Genomic DNA, 21,188 nt, shown 5'->3' with positions numbered 1-21,188 from the left:
GTTACAGAAACAAAAAAAACTATCTCTAAAACAAGATCGATTTCAGGAAATTTTGTATAACATTGTACACGCGTATTCGGGAAACAAGATAATCACAAAAACTTGAAACGATACAGAGATCAACTAGATTTACATTAGATATCGACTAGATGTGACTTGGATACTAAGTCATAACTTGTCGAAATCGTTCAAGAGGGCCTCCAGAATCGCGGAAACGTCAAATTTGACATATCTATCTTACAAATATCTTTAAATTATCCATATCGTAACTTGTTGAGGTCTAGTAGAGATCTAATACATTTTCAGAATCGAGCCAGTACCTAGTCTCTAAACGCCGTCAAGATTACACTTTTAAAAACTGTCGGGTGTAATTGGCCCACCCACGGTGTATAGGTACTTAGGTAATTATTTATACCCCTCTCTACTAAAACTTACTGCCTGATTCGAACTTTATGTTACGTCAATTAATAGATCTAGAAACGATTTGGATTAGGTGTGTCAGTGTCAAAAGTGACGTTTTTGTTTGAAGAAAAGTCACATTTGACACTGACATATATAATGCATTACGTTTCTAGATCTATAAATTGACGTATCTTAAAGTTCGAATCGGGCCGTTATACCTACTCGCGACGCGATTCGGGAAATTAAATAGAGATTAACTATAGATAGGTACGATGTAGTAAAGATATGTGACGTCGCACGGGTAAAGGTACCTTATGTCAATTGGCGCTTACGCTATTATTAACGCCCCTTGCGGTACCTTTTCCGTGGAACGTCACATATCTTCTCTATTTCATTTCTACTGAACCTCTAATTCATTTCCCGAATCGCGGCGCCAGCCGCCATAAGGTACCTTTTGCCATGGAACGTCACCCATCTTTACTATTTCATATCTAGTGAGTCTCTAACGGCGCGATTCGGGAAATGAATCAGACATTCATTAGATATGAAATAGTAAAGATATGTGACGTTCCACGGAAAAAGGTACCTTATGGCGGCTGGCACTTACGCTATTAGTGCTATTACTAACGCTGCTCCAATATTCAGCCGGGCAATGGTACCTTTTGCCGTGGAACGTCACATATCTTTACTATATCGTATCTACTTATCTCTAAATCATTTCCCGATTCGCGCCGTAATTCATTTCCCAAATCGAGCCGTTGGTCCTTCAATTTACCTATTGTAACACTCACAAACCCTTTTTTGTAAAACTTACGAAAAACAACTTGTCACAGCCACAGCACGCCATGGGCACATTAAACTCTTATCGACCGATCGGCCCAAAAACAATCATTAAGATAATCAATCAAAACGTGCAACGGTAATTTTTTGATTTATTAGCCCTTATCTGATCCGGTTTATGGGCATGCTTAACGTAACGGTACTTGTATTAATAGACACCACTTAGCTACATATTATTATACTTACGGCTCGATTCGGGAAATGAATAAGAAATGCACTAGATATGAAATAGTAAAGATATGTGACGTTCCACGGCAAAAGGTACCTTATGTTAGAGATCCACTAGATATGAAATAGTAAAGTTATGTGACGTTCCACGACAAAAGGTACCTTATGGCGGCTGGCGCTTACGTCGCATAGCGCCGCAACAATATTGGAGCGACATTAATAATCGTAAGCGCCAACCGCCATAAGGTACCTTTATCTGTGGGACGTCACATATCTTTACTATATCGTATCTAGTTAATCTCTAATTCACTTTCCGAATCGCGCCGTTAGGCCCTCAAACACGAGACGTAAGCGTAAAGCGGGATTTACATTACGATATTAGTGTCATGCATTTTGAAATCAGTTTCGACATATGCGAAAGTAATTTTGTGAAATAATTAGTACCGTGAAATCCACAGTAGTAATGAGTTATCGCAATTTAAATAAGAACTTTATGAAATCAAAACACCATTAATATAAAACTTAAAAAACGCTTCTTTAAGTACCTCTATAAATTTTACTGCTAACTAAAAACACGTCGCCATTGTAAAACTTACCGAAACTTACAAGAAAAATCTTAACGAGAAGCCAAAGTGCAAAAAAGGTAAAACTCTCACAAGCCGGGTCGGTTGTAAATATTTACTGGGGAAACTTTTGTGTCCCTAGTTAGTTTACAGTTAGTAATGTGATATGGTGGCAGAGATATGTTAGTTGTAAAGACAGTCACACGCAGAGTATATCGGCCGTATAAATAAATACATATAGAATGCAGCGCCTCCAGTGGCAAAAAATGCAATTATTTTACGATGCGCCCGCCCGGTATGAAGCTGGGAATATGTACGAATACGAATGCATTGGTCTGATCGATTTGCCGCCTTTTTTATGAGGCAGATAGTGGTATGCCTGGGCAAATCTTAGTCAGATCATGAAATGGCGGCGTGATATGCCTAGGAATATCTCGATATGCCCGATTTTACGATCTGCCGCCGACATTGACATCATGGAAAATATTTTTACATAATTAGAAATTGGTATATTGACCATAGCTACTTATGCCCTTTCGATTTCTTGCTCAAGGATTCGAACCCAGGACCTTCTGCTCTCGGAGGGCGCCGTGGTGGTATGTCATCCCAGTCAATCCCAGGAGGCATACCGCGAACCACGTTCGATGTGTTGCCTCCCTGTCACACTTATGTACGAATTCACAAATGCGACAGAGAGACAACTCATCGAACGTGGTTCGCGGTAGGCCTTCAGTGCGCCCTCACGAACGTCATAGAGGGTAAAACCGGAGTGGGTTTAGTGGGTAGGGCCAAATTCTTCCCCTCTCTTGCCAGGAGAGTGAGGAGAGAGAGAGAGGAGTGAGTCCCACACACCGTGCATAAAGGCATTCCCACTCCGTCAAAAAAGGACCTTCTGCTTTGTAGGCCGTCACTGATAGTCAATACTGACTAGACTAGGAAGCCCTGGAGCCGCCATTAACAGGCGTTCCCCTCTGTCGAAAATAGGCGGCCAATGGTCAACCACATGTCAACCATATGTATGGACTGACGTTTATCTGACATGACGTACCTATACATTTGATGTGCCCCTCCCCCGCAAAAAACGGCAGACTATTTTGTACCGAAAATTTTAGACATGGCGTCTCCATTGATTGGTTACCTATATCCTCTAAGAGGAAGCCGCTCGAGAATTGAATTGAGAGTATTTATAGAGTAATTATCTCTGGTTCACAGTTAGTAAAGTGATATTTCTGCGGGAATTAGAAGCGAGTACATACACAGCGAGGTTGTGAATAGTGTATGAGTGTCCGTAGGCTCAGAGATGCCTTTTGAGCACAAAGGTACCTAGGGAATGTATGGAGTTGTTAATACCGCTTTGAAATCTCCCCCGTTTTGCCCGAGGCGTTTCCCACACAAGAGTGAGTATAGATTGTGTGACATTAAAACGTCACATAATAAAAAATATAGATACATATTAATACATAAAAAAGCTATCAACGCCTACCTACTTTCATTACTGGTAAAACATTTTGGCATGATTAACAAGTTTAAGAAAAACTGTAAAGTAAAATATAGATTGGCATGATCTGTCTCGATAGAACGCAATAATTTTTTTAATACAGTTGCTCAAAAAGTGCTACTTTACGTAGCTGTTTAGCGTGCGGAAAGTTGGTTATCTCGAACTAGTGCTTTTTACTTTTCCAATTTTTTAAAATTTATACTTGTTCCAATTCACGACTACTTATTGATGAGTGTTAATATTAGTTTCCTTTAAACGTCGTAATCAGCATAAAAACCTACCGTTAATGTAAGAATACGAAAAATATTACATATTTCATATTTAATTACTTACCTCTTCATCATTATAACACGTTTATTTTTTAATATTCAATATTGAAAATTCCGTTCTTAATAAGTTGACTGAATGGAACGGAATAGCTGCCAAACGCCTATAGATATAATATACTTAAAGACGACGTCTAACCGAGCTGTCACTGTTACCACTTTTGTTTAGTGTACGATTAACAATGTTTTTCTTATTTTTTCGCAACTGTATTAAAAAACGTCGTTCGATACACGTGCGGAAATGTCATTCTTCACTCGTCCCGAGTCTTGCCACTCGCCTGCGGCTCGTGGCAAGATATCTCGGTACTCGTGAAGTAATGACATACCTTCCGCACTAGCATCGAAATGTACTATTTTTTTTGAGACAGTTGTTCGACCCGCGGCGATGAAGCGCCCGAACGACTTTTTTCTTTAATGGTACTACAAGACGCTGCCGGTGGTGAACACATCATGCATCCCCTCATAAAGCACCTACTTTATAAAAAAAACATTCAGGAGAAATAAACCCAATTTTATAACTTTTGTTCTTCTGCCAAACCGCAGAACAGTTTGTTGGCAGATGGAACTCCCTTAAAACATAGATGGGTAGCTTACTTAGACTTAGCTAATTGCCTCCTGGTTACTTGTTAAGTACGTCTTATGGTGGTAAAGTTGACGAAATACTCTATGGTTTACTAAACAAATTAGGGATGCACTCTGGCGGCAGAACATGCATCAAGGCGGTTTGTTTACAGGTGGCCTACCGCGAAACGCGAAATTCGAAATTTCGTTATCTGCCTCTCTATCGATCGAATAGGCAAGAGTGATAGAGATACAGAAACCGAACTTTCGACTGTCGTGTTTCATGGTAGGCCATGTGATTGAGCAAGTGACGCCCTCTACAGGCAGAGTTTTGCGTAATATTCCCTATTACAGCTTGGCAAAAAGGAGTAGAAATTAAAAAGTGGCAACATTCTAGTGTCGTCCCGTTTTCTTATATAAATTGGTTTGAAAGGGACGACACTACAGTGTTGCCACTTTTTAATTTCTACTCTTTTTTGCCAAGCTGTAATAACAACTCTATATAATTCCCGTCGTCGCAATTTACTGCTGAAAGTCAGCGAGCTTCGCCAAAGCCGGTCACCTGATGTGTAAATGATGTGCCAACGTCTACCGTCTCTCTCACACACACCTCGTTTACCATACGCCCGTCCTGCTCTCAGACACATGACCTTTCAGAAGGCCTTGTTTTATAATGGATTAAGGCAACAGAGGGAATCCTTTAGGTCCATCTGTATTCAAAAACGAAATAATTGGGATTAAAAAATGGCCTTTGTGTGAGTGAAGGTCAAGTTACTCGTAATATCACATATGTTGATGTGTAATGTATGTGTTCGAAAGTGACAAGAGTAGATGAGCTTTTTAGGGTTCCGTACCCAAAGGGTAAAACGGGACCCTATTACTAAGACTTCGCTGTCCGTCCGTCCGTCTGTCACCAGGCTGTATCTCACGAACCGTGATAGCTAGACAGTTGAAATTTTCACAGATGATGTATTTCTGTTGCCGCTATAACAACAAATACTAAAAACAGAATAAAATAAAGATTTAAGTGGGGCTCCCATACAACAAACGTGATTTTTGACCAAAGTTAAGCAACGTCGGGCGTGGTCAGTATACTTGGATGGGTGACCGTTTTTATTTGCATTTTTTTCCGTTTTTTTTGCATTATGGTACGGAACCTTTCGTGCGCGAGTCCGACTCGCACTTGCCCGGTTTTTTTAATAATAGGTATAGGAGGCAAACGAGCAAACGAATCGCCTGATGGTTAGCGATTACCGTCGCCCATCGCAACGCAACTGGCTAATACGGCAAAAAAAACCGGGCAAGTGCGAGTCGGACTCGCGCACGAAGGGTTCCGTACCATAATGCAAAAAAAGGCAAAAAAACGGTCACCCATCCAAGTACTGACCCCGCCCGACGTTGCTTAATAACTTCGGTCAAAAATCACGTTTGTTGTATGGGAGCCCCACTTAAATCTTTATTTTATTCTGTTTTTAGCTTATTTGTTGTTATAGCGGCAACAGAAATACATCATCTGTGAAAATTTCAACTGACGGACGGACGGACGGACGGACAGCGAAGTCTTAGTAATAGGGTCCCGTTTTACCCTTTGGGTACGGAACCCTAAAAACAGTTTTGTTTGGAGAAAGTACCTATAGTAGACGTATATCGAATTTTAAAAGTTATCCATTATCTACTTTAAAAACCCCCATTATATCCAAAACAATACTCCCACAATAACATTTGATCCATTTTAGTCAAGTTAAATCCACTAGGATATTTCCTATCGGCCATTTCATATCAAATCCAATAGCTAGTCCGGACTCCATTAATATTATTGGATCGGTAACCCTAGGATCTAGGCGTAGATCACTTACTGTTAGATGGAGCATGTAGGCTAATATTCTTTTGAATTGGCTTGACACGCTACCGCGTGTCTAGATAAAACTGCATCGGCATCTACCGTCAGGGGAATTGTGGAGATCTTATTCCGATAAAAAAAACTGAGGCTCTCCTAATGAATATGTTATTTCAATTTGGTTTAACATTTAACTACGGATCCAAACATTTTGTGTTTTTTCTTTTTGAAGTAAAAACTTCTTTAGCGGCGCTGTGCACTTTTTGTGATGGGGAAAAATGTTAAACTCGCGAGAGCGTAAGACGTAAGAGGCTTCGTAAGACACGTGACCTGATCGAAAAACTGTTACAATGTCATTGAGTTTTCACTTCTGCCGGCACTCCCGGAGTGCAACCCGTTGTTTATTTTAGGTTTAAAGCTTGACACCAAATGGTATTTATGTAGCTGGTCTCCCGCGATACAGGCCTGGTCTTGTGACATAAAGCAGGCCACTGACGATCCTTCCAAATCGATGCCGTTACAATGGATTCATCCAAATGGGCGGCATTTTAATATTAAACATTGTACGTTTTTGATATCACGGACCGATTTTGGATTGCAGCCACGCTATTTGGACTGTTGGAAGGCTCGTCAGTGGCCACCTTAAGGGAGCAAATGTGGTGACCGCCATCGCCAGTATTTAATCACACAAACGGGTCTACCACGATATAATTTCATTGTTTTTACCTTTAATTCCGACGTTTCACGTTTCGACGACGTTCGTTTCACGACGTTGCACCAGCTGTGGTCACGGAATAATAATTAATTATTGTGTAATTAAATATGTGTACAAAACGCGAGAGTTTAAAGCGCCATCGCCAGTCTTCTTAAAACCCTTTATAACACGAAATCTGAGAGAGGTAGTCTACGGATCTAGGTTATTGGCTAACCGACAGTATCGTAATTGCCTCTGTTATATAACATTAGTATTACGTAGTCTTGAAGGCAAGATACAGTCGAGTTCATAAATATGTATACATTTCTTCACCTTAACCCGTTGCAATAAGGCGCAAAAATGTATACATATTTATGAACTCGACTGTACGTCCAGACTATTTATATCTGCGATGAGTATGATATAACTCGGCGCTGAACAAAGAATATTAAGGCGCGGTGTGTAGTAAAATGCGCTTTTTTGTAAACATATTTACAGACTTTTACAAGGATTTCATGCTTTATTTTCTAGTATGTATAACTTTAGTCCTTGAACTACGTTATTGCTTGTCAGAAACACAACGGCTCATTATTTTCTCGATAGAATCTTAAGTTGAAAACATGCTTAAAGCTGTCTTTTGATCCATATTTTAGAAGTACTACGACGAAAATGGATATGAAACTTACCTCATTCGATAGCTTTTAAGTAAATCTTCGTTATTGCTGGTCCTTTTATCGATACGTTAATCTTTTCATTCATAATTTTATGAATTCAACTTTTGCCTACTAAATTACACCCTACGCGGCAATACCTTGCGCCCATTCCCCGCGCCAGTACGCCCGTGGCCACTGCCAGCGTCGGACCTATGCTAGTTTAGTGGACGTTTCATAAAATGGGTAATCACTGTATAAATATGCAAATAATGTTATACACACAATGTTTTTCAACATGCTTACGAAGAAAAGCAAAATGATTCTTAATTACTGTGACATTTCAGACATTCGCCCATCATATTGTCATTTTATAACAAGTTGGGAAGCAAAGGCACACACCCATCTAACCAATCCGGAATTCAGTCACGATTGATAAATTGTGTAAACATATTTTATTAAAGGCTATTAAATTAATCAAATTTAATCATTTTTAAACATATGTGTACGGATTTCAAATACATATGTGGGAGTGTTTAGTGTATGGTTACCACCATCATTTCACCGCTTTTAGTTTCCGAGTTACCTACATGCGTTTTAAGGGAAGTGGTCGAAAAATGCCTAAAATGGTTTTCTGTTTAATATTGGGTAAGGTAGATTGCATGTAGCGGAGATGAGAATGATGAGATGGATGTGTGGCGTGACGAGAATGGATAGGATTAGGAATGAATATATAAGAGGAAGCCTGAAAGTTGCACCCATAACAGAAAAAGTAAGGGCAAATCGCCTAGCGTGGTACGGCCATGTGATGCGGAGGGATGAAAGTCATGTGACGCGAAAGGTATTACGAATGAATGTGGAGGGAAGTACGAGGAAAGGAAAACCGAGGAAAAGATGGATGGACTGTGTGAGAGATGATATGAAACGAATGCAAGTGAATGATGAAATGACGGGCGACAGAGAGGTGTGGAAGTGAAAGACATGCTGCGCCGACCCCAAGTGAATGGGACAAGGGCAAGAGAATGATGAATGATGATTGGGTAAGGTAGAAGTACTAGTGCTCGACGCTGCACTAGTATTCGACATGGGTATAGTGTGTAGCTTTCAAATAGAACTCGACGGCTAATCCTTTTGTTAAGTAAAACCGCTAATGCCACGTGCTACAACCTTCTTCTTTCCCCTGCCCTTATCCCACCACCTGCATAAAAAATACGTACTTCAGTTACTGAATGCCGGCGAGTCGAACGCTACAGAACCAGTCTAAAATGTGTCATCGAGATGCGTAACAAAGGCGCGTTATCGGAGAGCGCACCTACACTGGTTTTTTTAGCGTTGGCTTAGCCCACGCTCAGGTGCCAAATAAAATAATTAAGACCCTTTTTTGCAGGTAAGTAGCACGTGCGGTTTTACTTAACAATAGACAATAGGATTAGCCGTTGAGCTCTAATTGAAAGCTACACACTATACTTTATGTCAAAGTAATATAGGTTAAATTTGAACGGCGACGATCTTTCTGTATTCAAATTTAATTCTTGTCACTTTGACATAAAGTGCCCGTGTCGAATACTAGTGCAGCGTTGAGCACTGGTACTTCTACCTTATTTCCGCCAAGTCCGTACCGTGCTATATGGAAATTTATTCCAAAAAATGCTGTTTTTATATACCACACTGGTGGCAAGCAAGCATACGACCCGCATTCACCATAGCCTATGGACGCCTGCAGCTACGGGGATGCGACACATCATGCAAATGTTGATTGATTTTATATAAAATAAAAGTCCTAATATATAAAATAAGCTTTCATAAGTAATAGTTACTGATTTTTAAAAAGCGCTATTCAATTAAAAGACATGTCAAGATCGCTTACCTTCTTTCAAGTACTTTCTAATGCTAAAAAAACGAACTACAGTATTCTTCCTTATTTTCAATACCTACTTGCCCGAAATTGACTTCTGGAATTAGACCAAGTCTACGACGATTTTGATTGCACACGCAGTGCAAGTGTTAATCATAATTTCATAAAGGTTTGTCGTCCAAAATAACACTTGCACTGCGTGTGCGATCAAAATCGTTGCAGAATTTTCTTGGTCTAACTCTATTATATTTTTAAGGTAAGTAAGTACTAATTTCTGCCTCATAATAATTGGGTATAATTTGATTAGTTTCTTAGTTTGTCGGGGTATACTCTCATATTGTATATAATTTCATTAAATACTCATTAAAATACGAATTTGCTAATAAACCTTATTCGATATTAATTGCCGGAAAAAATCCCGGAACTGACAAATCAGAATATTCAGAATACCGATGGCGCCAGAATAAGGACGTAGACGTGCTGCGCGGGAATGGTACGGCGGGGCGCGCGGGGCGCCCGCCCGCCTGTTCTACCACTCGTCTGCTTCACCCCCTCGGAAACGTAAAACTCCAATATAAGAGCGCCTTAAGCAAAACTCTGCGTAGGGGGCGCCACTATCACTATCCATCACAATCTGGGGTTCTACCGCGAAACAAGAAAATAATTAAAATAAATAAATGAAAAGGTACATAATTATGTAAAATTGAATAAATATTAAACTTTAATGAAAAGCTACTTAAATACAAAATACAGTACTTAGCGGCCCCTTTTTTAAATATATTTCGTTAAATCTAAATAATCTCGATCATTTAGCAGTGGCGCTAGTGTGCACGTTGATGGGCTCTTAACTGTTACCTCCAATTTCCTAGTAACTTTTTATAATACCCCCTTAAACGATAGGAAGGCCTTTTTGGCCGCGCAATATCATGTCAAGGTTACCTGTCCTATCAGAGGTCACGGATCGACATGCAACGATTTCCAAGATAACCCTTCAAACATAGACCTAGTATTACATAGATGAGCTATACGCGTGCCTCCGTGAGGGACAAAACATACGCAAAGCGACAATATTAAAAACACGTTTTAACATTCCTGACAACGTACCAAAAACAATTTACGTAATTCGGTCGGGTTATTTGTTGCCCACCATAAATCAGACAAATTTTTTGGTGGGGAACAAACAAAAAGTGAGACTGTGACAAGGACAAGCTCTTCTCTGCTACTCCTAGTGAAATTTCCATAAGTGCATCTCGTTCGGTCCTTTGGCCCCACGTGTCATCTCTATATTATTGTACCTCTATGCCTTCAAAGTAACTATTGGTGGTTTCATGACCTGGGGGCCTACTGCGAACCACGATCGACGTGTTGCCTCTCTATCGCACTGGTAAATTAGTACGTAAGTGTGACAGGGAGGCAACATGTCGAACGTGACCATTTTACAAACTTCCAAATAATCAATATAATTACCAAACCTGGTCACGAAGATACAATTTTGAAACAATGCTTGTATTTATAAATGATTTATAGGTGTTACAGTTACGTTCAGATATTTTGACCACATACTTACCTACTATCTTCTGTCTGCAGCTTCGTCTGTCTGCAATAGATTTAGTACTACCATAATTTCTATAGTATTAAGTAAATTGGGAGGGCTACCACTTTTCACCCCCTTAAGAGATTGGACCCTTTTCCTGGACTCAAAGTACCGTAATAACAAATTTCACCTAGAGTACAGAAATTTAAAGTCTAACCGATTCGTTGCGTGTTCCATTTTTGAAAATCTGCTTGAAAAGCTGTGGCGCGGAACAATCATTTCATGACACGGCAGCCGGGTCAAAAACATTATTGTGTTACGTCTTTCCTGTAGACATACACAAGACCCACGTAAAAAGGTCCTCCTTTTATTTACAGAACTATGATAAAATCATTACTTACATGCCCACAAGCTGGTAACTATTGCCCACAGGAGAGAAAAATGGACAGTTCGCGCGAACACACTAGTTTTCTCTCCTGTGGGCAATAGTTAACAGCTTGTGGGCATGTACGTAATGATTTTATCATAGTTCTCTATATAAAAGGAGGACCTTTTCACGTGGATAAGGGTTAAATAAGAAAATTAACCTTTATAGCCCTTAATTCTTGTGTATGTCTACAGGAAAGACGTAACACAATAATGTTTTTGACCCAGCCATACCATGCACCATAGAAATTGATGACACTCCTCCCGTGTCATACGCCACACGTAAAAAACATTGATGACACGGCAGGCGTGTCATCAGCCCCGAATAAGTTAAAGTCGACTATTGTATACTTTAAATCTCACATTGAAGTTGCCGAAGTCCCATGACTCGGCAACGTACGATGATGACGTCATAATGTAGCAGGTAAGGAAATGTGTAAATCTCAGCGTCGTAGCAAGAACCAGGGTTGTCTTTTTAGTAAATCCAAAAAAAAATACTTTCTTTTCCTTCCAATTAGATCGAAAGAGTTCGTGATTCTAAGTAAAATTTCACAATTTTAACCCTTTTTCAGGCATAGTATTACGATTTATCGACCACATACGCGCCACTAGAATTTCATCTTTAGCATTCCGATTTAAGATTCAAATTAGATTGCACTTTCGGAAAATATTGACTTGTCTTCAAATGAATCATCAAAGCTGGATTAATTGGAATATAATTGGATTTTCCGGGAAAACCTTGTATATTGGTGCGGCCTGGAAAAGGGTTAAATAAAAAAACTCGGTTAAACCCTACGACCTCGAATGTAAATAGTATAAGTGCTCCATTGGGCACACAAGTTAGAATCCTACGAGCTTAGCGAGTCAACGGTCGGCCTAGGTTATAACGTCTGATCCTTTATTTTTCACTGTTCGGGTGAAATCCTGTAATCCGATTTACACCCGTTCCAGTGGTCGGATCTACTTGAAATGTTCTGTGGTTGCCTTTTATACCATTACTTATAGGTTGTACAAAGAATATTAGATAAATAAAGCTTTTAGGGCTCTTTGGGCTTACGTTAAAACTTAGCTTACTTTATTAAGCTTTTTTTACTGAAACATGAGTGCTAGACATAGACTAGGAATCCTCTAGAGCGAGTTTAGAGCAATTATTTCATGCAACCGATGATGCCAAAATGCGGGGGTGCGCGGGACGAGGTGAACGAAGTGCCGTGCCGTGATTGGCCCGTTCAAAGACACGGACGTCACACAAAGACACTTTCGACTCGAACATGGAGTAAAATTACCGTATGCGTGGCAGAGGGGGTAGCGCGACTATGCTCGGTCTAGAGGATTCCTAGTCTATGGTGCTAGACAAATCTCGCCTTATACCTACATAACATCTTTTAAATGAAACAGTCTTTACATATAAACTGTTTAGACGACAAATCTCACTCACTTGAATTTTTAGTCGCTGAAGTGCAGCCGCCGCGAGCACTCTAGCCTGAGGAAGGACCCCCGACGGGCTCGAAACATGTCGCCATTAGCGACTAAAAATTCATCAAATATGTCTCACGAAAGTTTAATTTAGATTAGTCTTTACATAACCTCAAATTATCACTCGTAAAGTAATTAGATGCATTTCGCTATACAAAGCGGAAGATACATGTTATCAGCTACGTTAGGACTGTTTGGACCTTGCGCCGGTAGCGCGTAGCTTGCACTGCCAGTGAATGTGTGGAAAGAATAACTCCGCGTACTTGTACAAGTACAAATTCAGTTCGAGTATTTCTTATAGAAATCAAAAAAGTTACAAATACAAATGCGCACAAGTTGCCTGGGTTTTACAAAAATAAAAATAATTACCAAACAAATATAAATAAGCTAAAGTACTTACCTACTTAATTCATCCTTTGTGTACAATTTTGGCCTACAGCATAAATAAACATAAGTGACATGCTGAAGAACATCATAGAAGGAAAAATAGTGGGAAAAAGAAGACGAGGAAGACCGCGAATAAATTATTTCAACCAATTAAAAGAAAAGGTTCAGGTCGTGTCATACCAGAAGATTAAAGAGTTGGCAGAGGACCAGACGAGTTGGAGATTGCTCCACCGACAAGAGCATAGCTCTTAAATATAAAGAAGAAGAAACATGAGCATACAAACACTTGTTGCTGGCAACCCTAAAGCTTTTAAATAATACCCCAGTAGGTACGGAGCGCCTTAAAATTAATAGGCGCATTAAAATTAAGCGGGTTTTAGACAAACCGTTTTTACAAGAGGAGATTGGGGCGCCATAACGGCGTCTATTCATAAAACGTTCTGAAGATACAAAATGATTTTGGTTATTTTCAAATAGGGTCATTGCGTCAGTATACCGTCTAGAGCTTGTTTCCGCCCACTTGGCGTACCTAGTTGCTACAAAGAATTGCCTATCATTTGATATATACAGATACCTGTACTGTATATTCGAATTGTACAAAATTCTCAAATATATAGGCATAGAATAAAGATCCCTGTGGGTCGTCGAAGTGTATCCGCAAAGGACCCGAAAACAATAAGATCATCCACAGAACACGAAATCATTGCATAAATGGTGGGTATTCTCAGTTATGAAATACAGGGCGATATACATACAAAGCTAGTATGAGGTGAATCGGTCAATAAATTTCAATTAACTAATTGCATTTGATGTACGAGTATCACGTCCAATTTAATTAATTGATACAAACTATAGTTTAAAGCTTAATAACAAAATTACAGGGTGATTTTCTACTCGGTATGACAATTTATATGGATATATGGGACAGAGATTAATAAAAATCCAAATAATACGTATTTCAGGTCAATGATACCAAACTGACATCTGTAAATTGTTAAACGGGAGGCTGGAGGTAGTGGAGGTAGACTAATAAAATGTTTGCTTTATTAGTCTACCTCGTGAAAACCTAAATGTCTTATCAGTATACTGTGTCTCTTCTTCTTATAGTTGCACCAAACAAAGTCTGCAGCGGATTTGATAGCCCACGCAGTGTAAGTGTTATGTATACGTCATAATTTCATAGAAGTTTGACGTTTAAAATGACACTTGTACTGCGTGGGCTATCAAAATCGCTGCAGACTTTTTACGGTCTGACTATAGTCGTTATACTCTTTCAGTTTCAGTTTTCGTTTTTTTTTCAGTTGTCGTGGTCAACTGCTGGCATCAGGCACAGATGTTGCTGGCCGTACGATTAATGTTACCTAACTTGATTTTACAGACTCCAAACTCTTTGCAGTGGTTGTATTAGGTTCACTTACTTACTGCTGTGGCGCAACGACCCGAAGTGGATCTTGGCCTCCGACACCAAAGAAAGCCTTGCTATACTATGGTATTAGGTTTATAGAAATAAAATGATAGCGCTACTTACCGATCCATTGGCAATTTGCTCGTACACATTTGAGAACCCGGAACAGTTGTTTTCCTGCAATAATGGAAGAAAATCAAATCAATTTTAATTCGTAAGGTATTCGGCGTTTACGTATACCCTAGGTAGTGATGATGCAACATCTAACATTACCCAGCCAGTGTTGGGAAGACCTACGTTTACGGGTAAACGCCGTATACAGATTAATCTTCTTCAACCTAGCGTTTTCCCGGCCTAGCGCCAGGGTCCGCTTTCCTGCTCAGTCTTCTCCACTTTGCCCGTTCTTCGGCATCCTCAGGTGTGAGATTGTTCTCTTGCATGTCCGCTGTCACGACGTCCAGCTAACGCTTCTTAATTAATATTTAACAATTTTCGGACTTTACCCAAAAGCCTCGGGTAATACCAGTTATACCAGGGTAAACTTAACCTTATAACATTATACTATAATTTCCACCTGCTTTGTGACTTTGATCTTGTTACACACTCAAACTCGACAGTTAAACAAGAAAATGCCCGACATTCCGAGTCAAATTTTCAAATTTATTTTACTTGAAGTGCATAATTAATTTGTAAATAAATAAACACATTTGACATGACCATGACACCCCGTGTTCTTGACGTAGATGAAATATCACATTTTTTAATAGGTTGATAAGGTTATTATAAAAAGAGGTTATTATGTTACGAGTGCCTTTCAACTGTTGCTTTAAAATTAGATTTATAAAAATACTAGGTACCTACCTTTATTTTGCTGCCTTTTAAAATACGTAAGTAACCAAAGTCCAAAAAGTGTTTTGATAAAAATAAATAGCGTCAGGCCGCAAATCTTGTCAAATAATTCAAATCCCTATCACCGCCGTTCGATTTTCAACTGGAATGCCACTCGATTGTTTTAGATCAGTCTAGTTGGTGGCGATAAGGAAAGTTAGGTCGGCTTCAAGAGAAGCTAATAAATAATAAATAAGTGTTCTAATTAGTTAAATAATAATGAGGGAAATCGTACATATACAGGCAGGGCAGTGCGGGAATCAGATTGGCGCAAAGGTAAGAATATTTTTGGTATTTTTTAAAGAATTGTGTGTAATTTCGTTGGACGGCAGGTTCAAATGGAAAGACAAGTTTAATTGCCTGTTAAATATTGATTTAAGTCTCTTCTGTTCTTCCTAGCGTTTGTCCCGGCTTTTATTGGATTAAGTAATTTATTATTTAAATATTCAATGCTATCCAAACCTTTGCTTATAAGTCAGTTTATTAGTTCCGAGCTCTTTAAGGAATCTTAAAGGATTAAATTACCTTCAATTTTAATAAATGTCAAGAATTATAAGCTTTGCAATATCGAGTCCCTTAGGAATCGAGCCTAGCTTAGCGAGGAATGTCTGTATTGTCTGTTACTGTCAAGACACATCTTAACAAAATACTATTTTAAGTGACACGCGGTCAAACGATCCCTTTGGGTTGAAGTCCTAAAATCGGGCTATAATACCGGGTTGAACTCTATAAAAGAGGAAAGGAGGGAGAACTAGGAATGAAGCCTGGTACAGTTAAAAAGCATGCTATAAAAGCAACTCTCTTTTCAGTTCTGGGAAGTGATATCAGACGAGCATGGCATCGACCCGACGGGGACGTACCACGGCGACTCAGATCTGCAGCTCGAGCGCATCAATGTGTACTACAACGAGGCCACGGGCGGCAAGTACGTCCCTCGAGCCATCCTGGTAGACCTCGAGCCCGGCACCATGGACTCCGTGCGCTCCGGACCCTTCGGACAGATCTTCCGGCCGGACAACTTCGTCTTCGGACAATCCGGCGCTGGCAACAACTGGGCGAAAGGACACTACACCGAAGGCGCCGAGCTCGTAGACTCAGTCTTAGACGTCGTCAGGAAAGAGGCCGAAGGCTGCGACTGTCTACAGGGATTCCAATTGACGCATTCACTCGGTGGCGGGACCGGAGCCGGCTTAGGAACGCTTTTGATTTCCAAGATCAGAGAGGAGTACCCCGATCGTATCATGAACACTTTCAGTGTCGTGCCCTCGCCTAAAGTATCTGACACTGTAGTTGAACCTTACAATGCCACCTTATCCGTCCATCAGCTGGTTGAAAACACTGATGAATCGTACTGCATCGACAATGAGGCTTTATACGACATTTGCTTCCGAACTCTGAAGCTCACCACGCCGACCTACGGAGATCTGAACCATCTGGTATCTGCGACGATGTCTGGAGTGACTACCTGCCTGAGATTCCCTGGCCAACTGAATGCTGACTTGAGGAAATTGGCAGTGAACATGGTGCCGTTCCCTCGTCTGCATTTCTTCATTCCCGGCTTTGCGCCGTTGACGTCGAGAGGCAGTCAGCAATACAGAGCTCTGACGGTGCCTGAGCTGACTCAGCAGATGTTCGACGCTAAGAACATGATGGCGGCATGTGATCCTCGTCATGGTAGATACTTGACCGTGGCGGCCGTGTTCAGAGGCCGCATGTCGATGAAAGAAGTGGACGAACAGATGATGAATATTCAAAACAAGAACTCATCCTACTTTGTGGAATGGATTCCGAATAACGTGAAGACAGCCGTGTGCGACATCCCGCCGCGTGGTCTTAAGATGTCTGCTACTTTCATTGGCAACTCCACAGCCATCCAGGAGTTGTTCAAGCGTATATCTGAGCAGTTTACAGCTATGTTCAGACGTAAGGCGTTCTTGCACTGGTACACTGGAGAGGGTATGGACGAGATGGAGTTCACCGAGGCCGAGAGCAACATGAACGACCTGGTGTCGGAGTACCAGCAGTACCAGGATGCCACGGCCGAGGAGGAGGGAGAGTTCGACGAGGAGGAAGAGGGCGGAGATGAAGGAGACTAGGCTTTTATAAGTTCGCATTTGTGTTTTATTTTACGTTTATTTTATGGTTTACTTCGGATTATATTGTTTGAAATATTACTACGTTTTATTCACTACTTAACACTTAGAGTGGGCCTTAATATTTGACAGTTACAGGTCAAATGTCGATGTGCCGTTAATTACTAACTAGACTAGGACTTATCCTTAACCTTTCGCCGCCATTGACTTGATATAAAGTCAGTACATATCGTGCCTCACACGCCACGACTTCATATCAAGTCGTGGTCTTGGTCAGGTTTAAATACGTGCATTTTTTGACGTGGCGTTGATGACACTTTATTACTTCATTGACGTGGCGGCGAAAAGGTTAACGCGTTCACTCCCACTCCCTTTTCCTGGACATTCGCCCCAAACGCACATGCGAGGAATGAAAACGCAAATATGCGTTACCGGCAGTGAATGCACAGTCGTCACGAGTAGCGGTGTCAATAGAGATAGATAACCCTTTGCACGCCGCGTTGTCAAGCGCGTCATTGCCCTCATGCCCGTAGCGCCAAGAACGCTTATAAGTGTTATTAGTTTATTACTATGACGTATACGGTATCGTCTTGGGTCGTCCCATTCGTTTTTCGTCAAATTCTTAAATTGGTCCTATTCTGCTTTCGTCACTCATTCTACATTGAAAGCTACCGACGATTGTGACGAATGTAGAATGAGTGACGAAAGCATAATAGGACTAATTTAAGAACTTGACGAAAAACGAATGGGACGACCCAAGACGATACCACGTATACGTTGTGAAAGTAACCTTCAACTTTTCCAGTAGGTACCTACGGTTTATATTTACCGAGATGTTGGCGTCTGCATGACGTTCTTTGGTTTGACAGAAAGGTTCAAAGATTGATCTTGGTGTATGGCGTTCAAAGGGTTAACATAGTGATACATAGTGCACTGAAATAAGTTGACAGGTGTCAACGTACAGTCGAGTGCATAAATATCTATACATTTTTTCAACTTATTGCAATGGGTTAAGGTGAAGAAATGTATACGTATTTATGCACTCGACTGTACACACGCTGTTACAGATAACCGGGTATTTATACCTAAACCTTATTGCAACGACATACGGTTTAAAATCAAATAACGTTGCTCTGTTAGAACGATCCCTGTTGCAGTGCAAATAGTTCCCTAGTGGAAAAAAGCAGCATTTAATATTTAGCGGTCACTGCGCGCGATGGCTGCCGCGTTCAGTTTAATTACTTCCAATAAATGGAGAATGGAATATTCATTTATAACTTTAATAAGGAAAATGGAGGAGTGAGAAACGCTTCTGACACCGATTTTTAGGGTTCCGTACCCAAAGGGTAAAACGGGACCCTATTACTAAGACTTCGCTGTCCGTCCGTCCGTCCGTCCGTCCGTCCGTCCGTCCGTCCGTCCGTCCGTCTGTCACCAGGCTGTATCTCACGAACCGTGATGATCACAGATGATGTATTTCTGTTGCCGCTATAACAACAAATACTAAAAACAGAATAAAATAATGATTTAAATGGGGCTCCCATACAACAAACGTGATTTTTGACCAAAGTTAAGCAACGTCGGGAGGGGTCAGTACTTGGATGGGTGACCGTTTGTTTTTTTGCTTTTTTTTGTTTCTTTTTTTGCATTATGGTACGGAACCCTTCGTGCGCGAGTCCAACTCGCACTTGCCCGGTTTTTTTATTGACATTGGCACTTAAATTGCTAAAGTTAACCCAGTATTTAACTGTCAATCGCCACTTGCATCATCCCACTGACCCGCTGACATGTTGGTGCGATAAAGAGAGTCTGATTGAGTTCACACAGTCGCTAACGTAAATGTCAAATGCCAACTCGTGGTAGCAGTGTAGATCTGTGGTTCCCATGATTTTTATGTAGCGCTATAAGTATGACAACTCTTTCATTGAATAATTGTGACGTCCCACGGGTAATTTATGGCGGTTGGCGCTTACGCTATTATTAACGTCGCTCCAATATTATTGCGGCGCTATGCGACGTAAGCGCCAGCCGCCATAAGGTACCTTTTGCCATGGAACGTCACAATTTAACATTCAAAAGGTTAATTAAAACTTCCTATTAGTCATTTCACAAAAGTAATCAAAGCAGTCCGTCGCAGTGACCACTAAATACCAACGTTGTTTATTTTACACTCGGTACAATTTACGTTTCACCGTGTCAGCTGGCCCCGCTGGCCCCGTTGACGTTGGGAAAGCTAGTGGTACTCAAACTCTGATAAATATCAAAGATAAAGATAAAGATAAGAAAGAGAAAGATAAGATTAAGATGTGTTAAATGTTAGACGTTTTCGTGCTTCGAATTTGACAGATAAACGAGATGATGATACACCTCCATACATTATACGGTAACCATGATTGTCAAAAGTTGACGTTTGACAATTCAGTGACCGCAAAACATATGGCGCAGTACAGCGCCATCTGTTTTGGATGTCAAACTTGGGGGTATGTTTTTCTTAGACTTTACCTCTCTATTACTATTCAATTCTCTTTGTAAATATTATTGCTTTACATTGGAGATTACTGTTTGGCCTAACCATTTCGACACCGAGAACTCAGGGTTTGTAGTCCTCTCCATAGCGCCAAAAGATTTACGGCTGTTTTTGACTGGCAGATGATTTTAATCCAATTGATTTTTAACCGTAGCACAATCGGCATAAAGTCTATATTTAAAGCATCCATTGGTATGATGCGTGTTTTAAAGAAAAGCCGCTTTCCACAAGGAATTTGGTACATTGATCCCCTGTTAAAGTACTGAGGTGACTGAAGTAGCATGACAAATACGAACGTTTCCGAAAAATACGATGAAAACAATTGGGGCATTATCTATGAAAAGGGACCTTATTGTCGATGGTGCATACGCCGCACAGCGTCGCGCGGCATTGTATTTATATCGGAGCATCGTTAATAATGGTGTAAGCGCCATCGACAATAAGGTCCCTTTTTATAGATAACGTCACAATTAAGCACTACTCTGTAGCTATAGGCACTATTAGCAATACCTTTACTAACTTCACTACATTCGCTGACTCACAACCACATTCAAAGTGCAGATGGAATTCCTTTTTCTAACCGTTCAAAAACCGGCCAATCATCGCAAAAGAGCCAAATCGGCAGTTATTTCGGCCGATATCGAATCGGAAGTCGCCAGACTCGTGCATCCGCTGCCCGCACTCCGGCTGAATATTTCAGGGCTCACATTGCCAATGCTTACCGACTTATACATATTGCAACAGTGAAGCCTGGAGACCATAGAACTCGATTTCCACCGCTTGAAAGGCCAGCTTGAAACGCCCCATTGGCGTCTAAGGTACATTTTTGACAAATTATAGATATATCTGGGAGACCGAGCTTTGCTCGGAAAACATATAAAAACTCAAAAATGCGCGTTTTCCCAGAGATAAGACCTAGCTACATAGATCGATTTATCGCCCCCAAAAACCCCCATATAGCAAATTTCATCGAAATCGTTAGAGCCGTTTCCGATATCCCCAAAATATATATACATATAAAAAAATAAATAAACAAGAATTGCTCGTTTAAAGGTATA

General features: G+C 40.5%; 2 protein-coding genes across 2 annotated transcripts in view; both read left to right on the top strand.

Annotated features, from left to right (window-relative positions):
- LOC134675463 (uncharacterized) overlaps positions 1 to 21,188 on the top strand; it is a 372,967-nt gene that overhangs the window by 234,288 nt on the left and 117,491 nt on the right. The gene's annotated exons all lie outside the window — the stretch shown is intronic.
- On the top strand, positions 15,627 to 17,681 carry LOC134675431 (tubulin beta chain). The gene is made up of 2 exons (XM_063533695.1): positions 15,627 to 15,786; positions 16,320 to 17,681. Exons 1-2 carry the CDS (start codon positions 15,730 to 15,732, stop codon positions 17,604 to 17,606), a joined length of 1,344 nt encoding a protein of 447 aa, XP_063389765.1. The 5' UTR covers positions 15,627 to 15,729; the 3' UTR covers positions 17,607 to 17,681.

This window comes from Cydia fagiglandana, chromosome 22, assembly GCF_963556715.1.
Source record: "Cydia fagiglandana chromosome 22, ilCydFagi1.1, whole genome shotgun sequence".
NCBI lineage: Eukaryota > Metazoa > Arthropoda > Insecta > Lepidoptera > Tortricidae > Cydia > Cydia fagiglandana.
Note: the sequence above shows the minus strand (reverse complement) of the source record. Positions and strands in the feature narration are given on the sequence as shown.

Bases quoted from the DNA above. Each gene is read 5' to 3' on its own strand.
- LOC134675431 (XM_063533695.1), top strand. From the start codon at position 15,730: ATGAGGGAAATCGTACATATACAGGCAGGGCAGTGCGGGAATCAGATT. The intron at 15,787-16,319 runs GTAAGAATATTT...CTCTCTTTTCAG, and splicing joins GGAATCAGATTGGCGCAAAG to TTCTGGGAAGTGATATCAGA.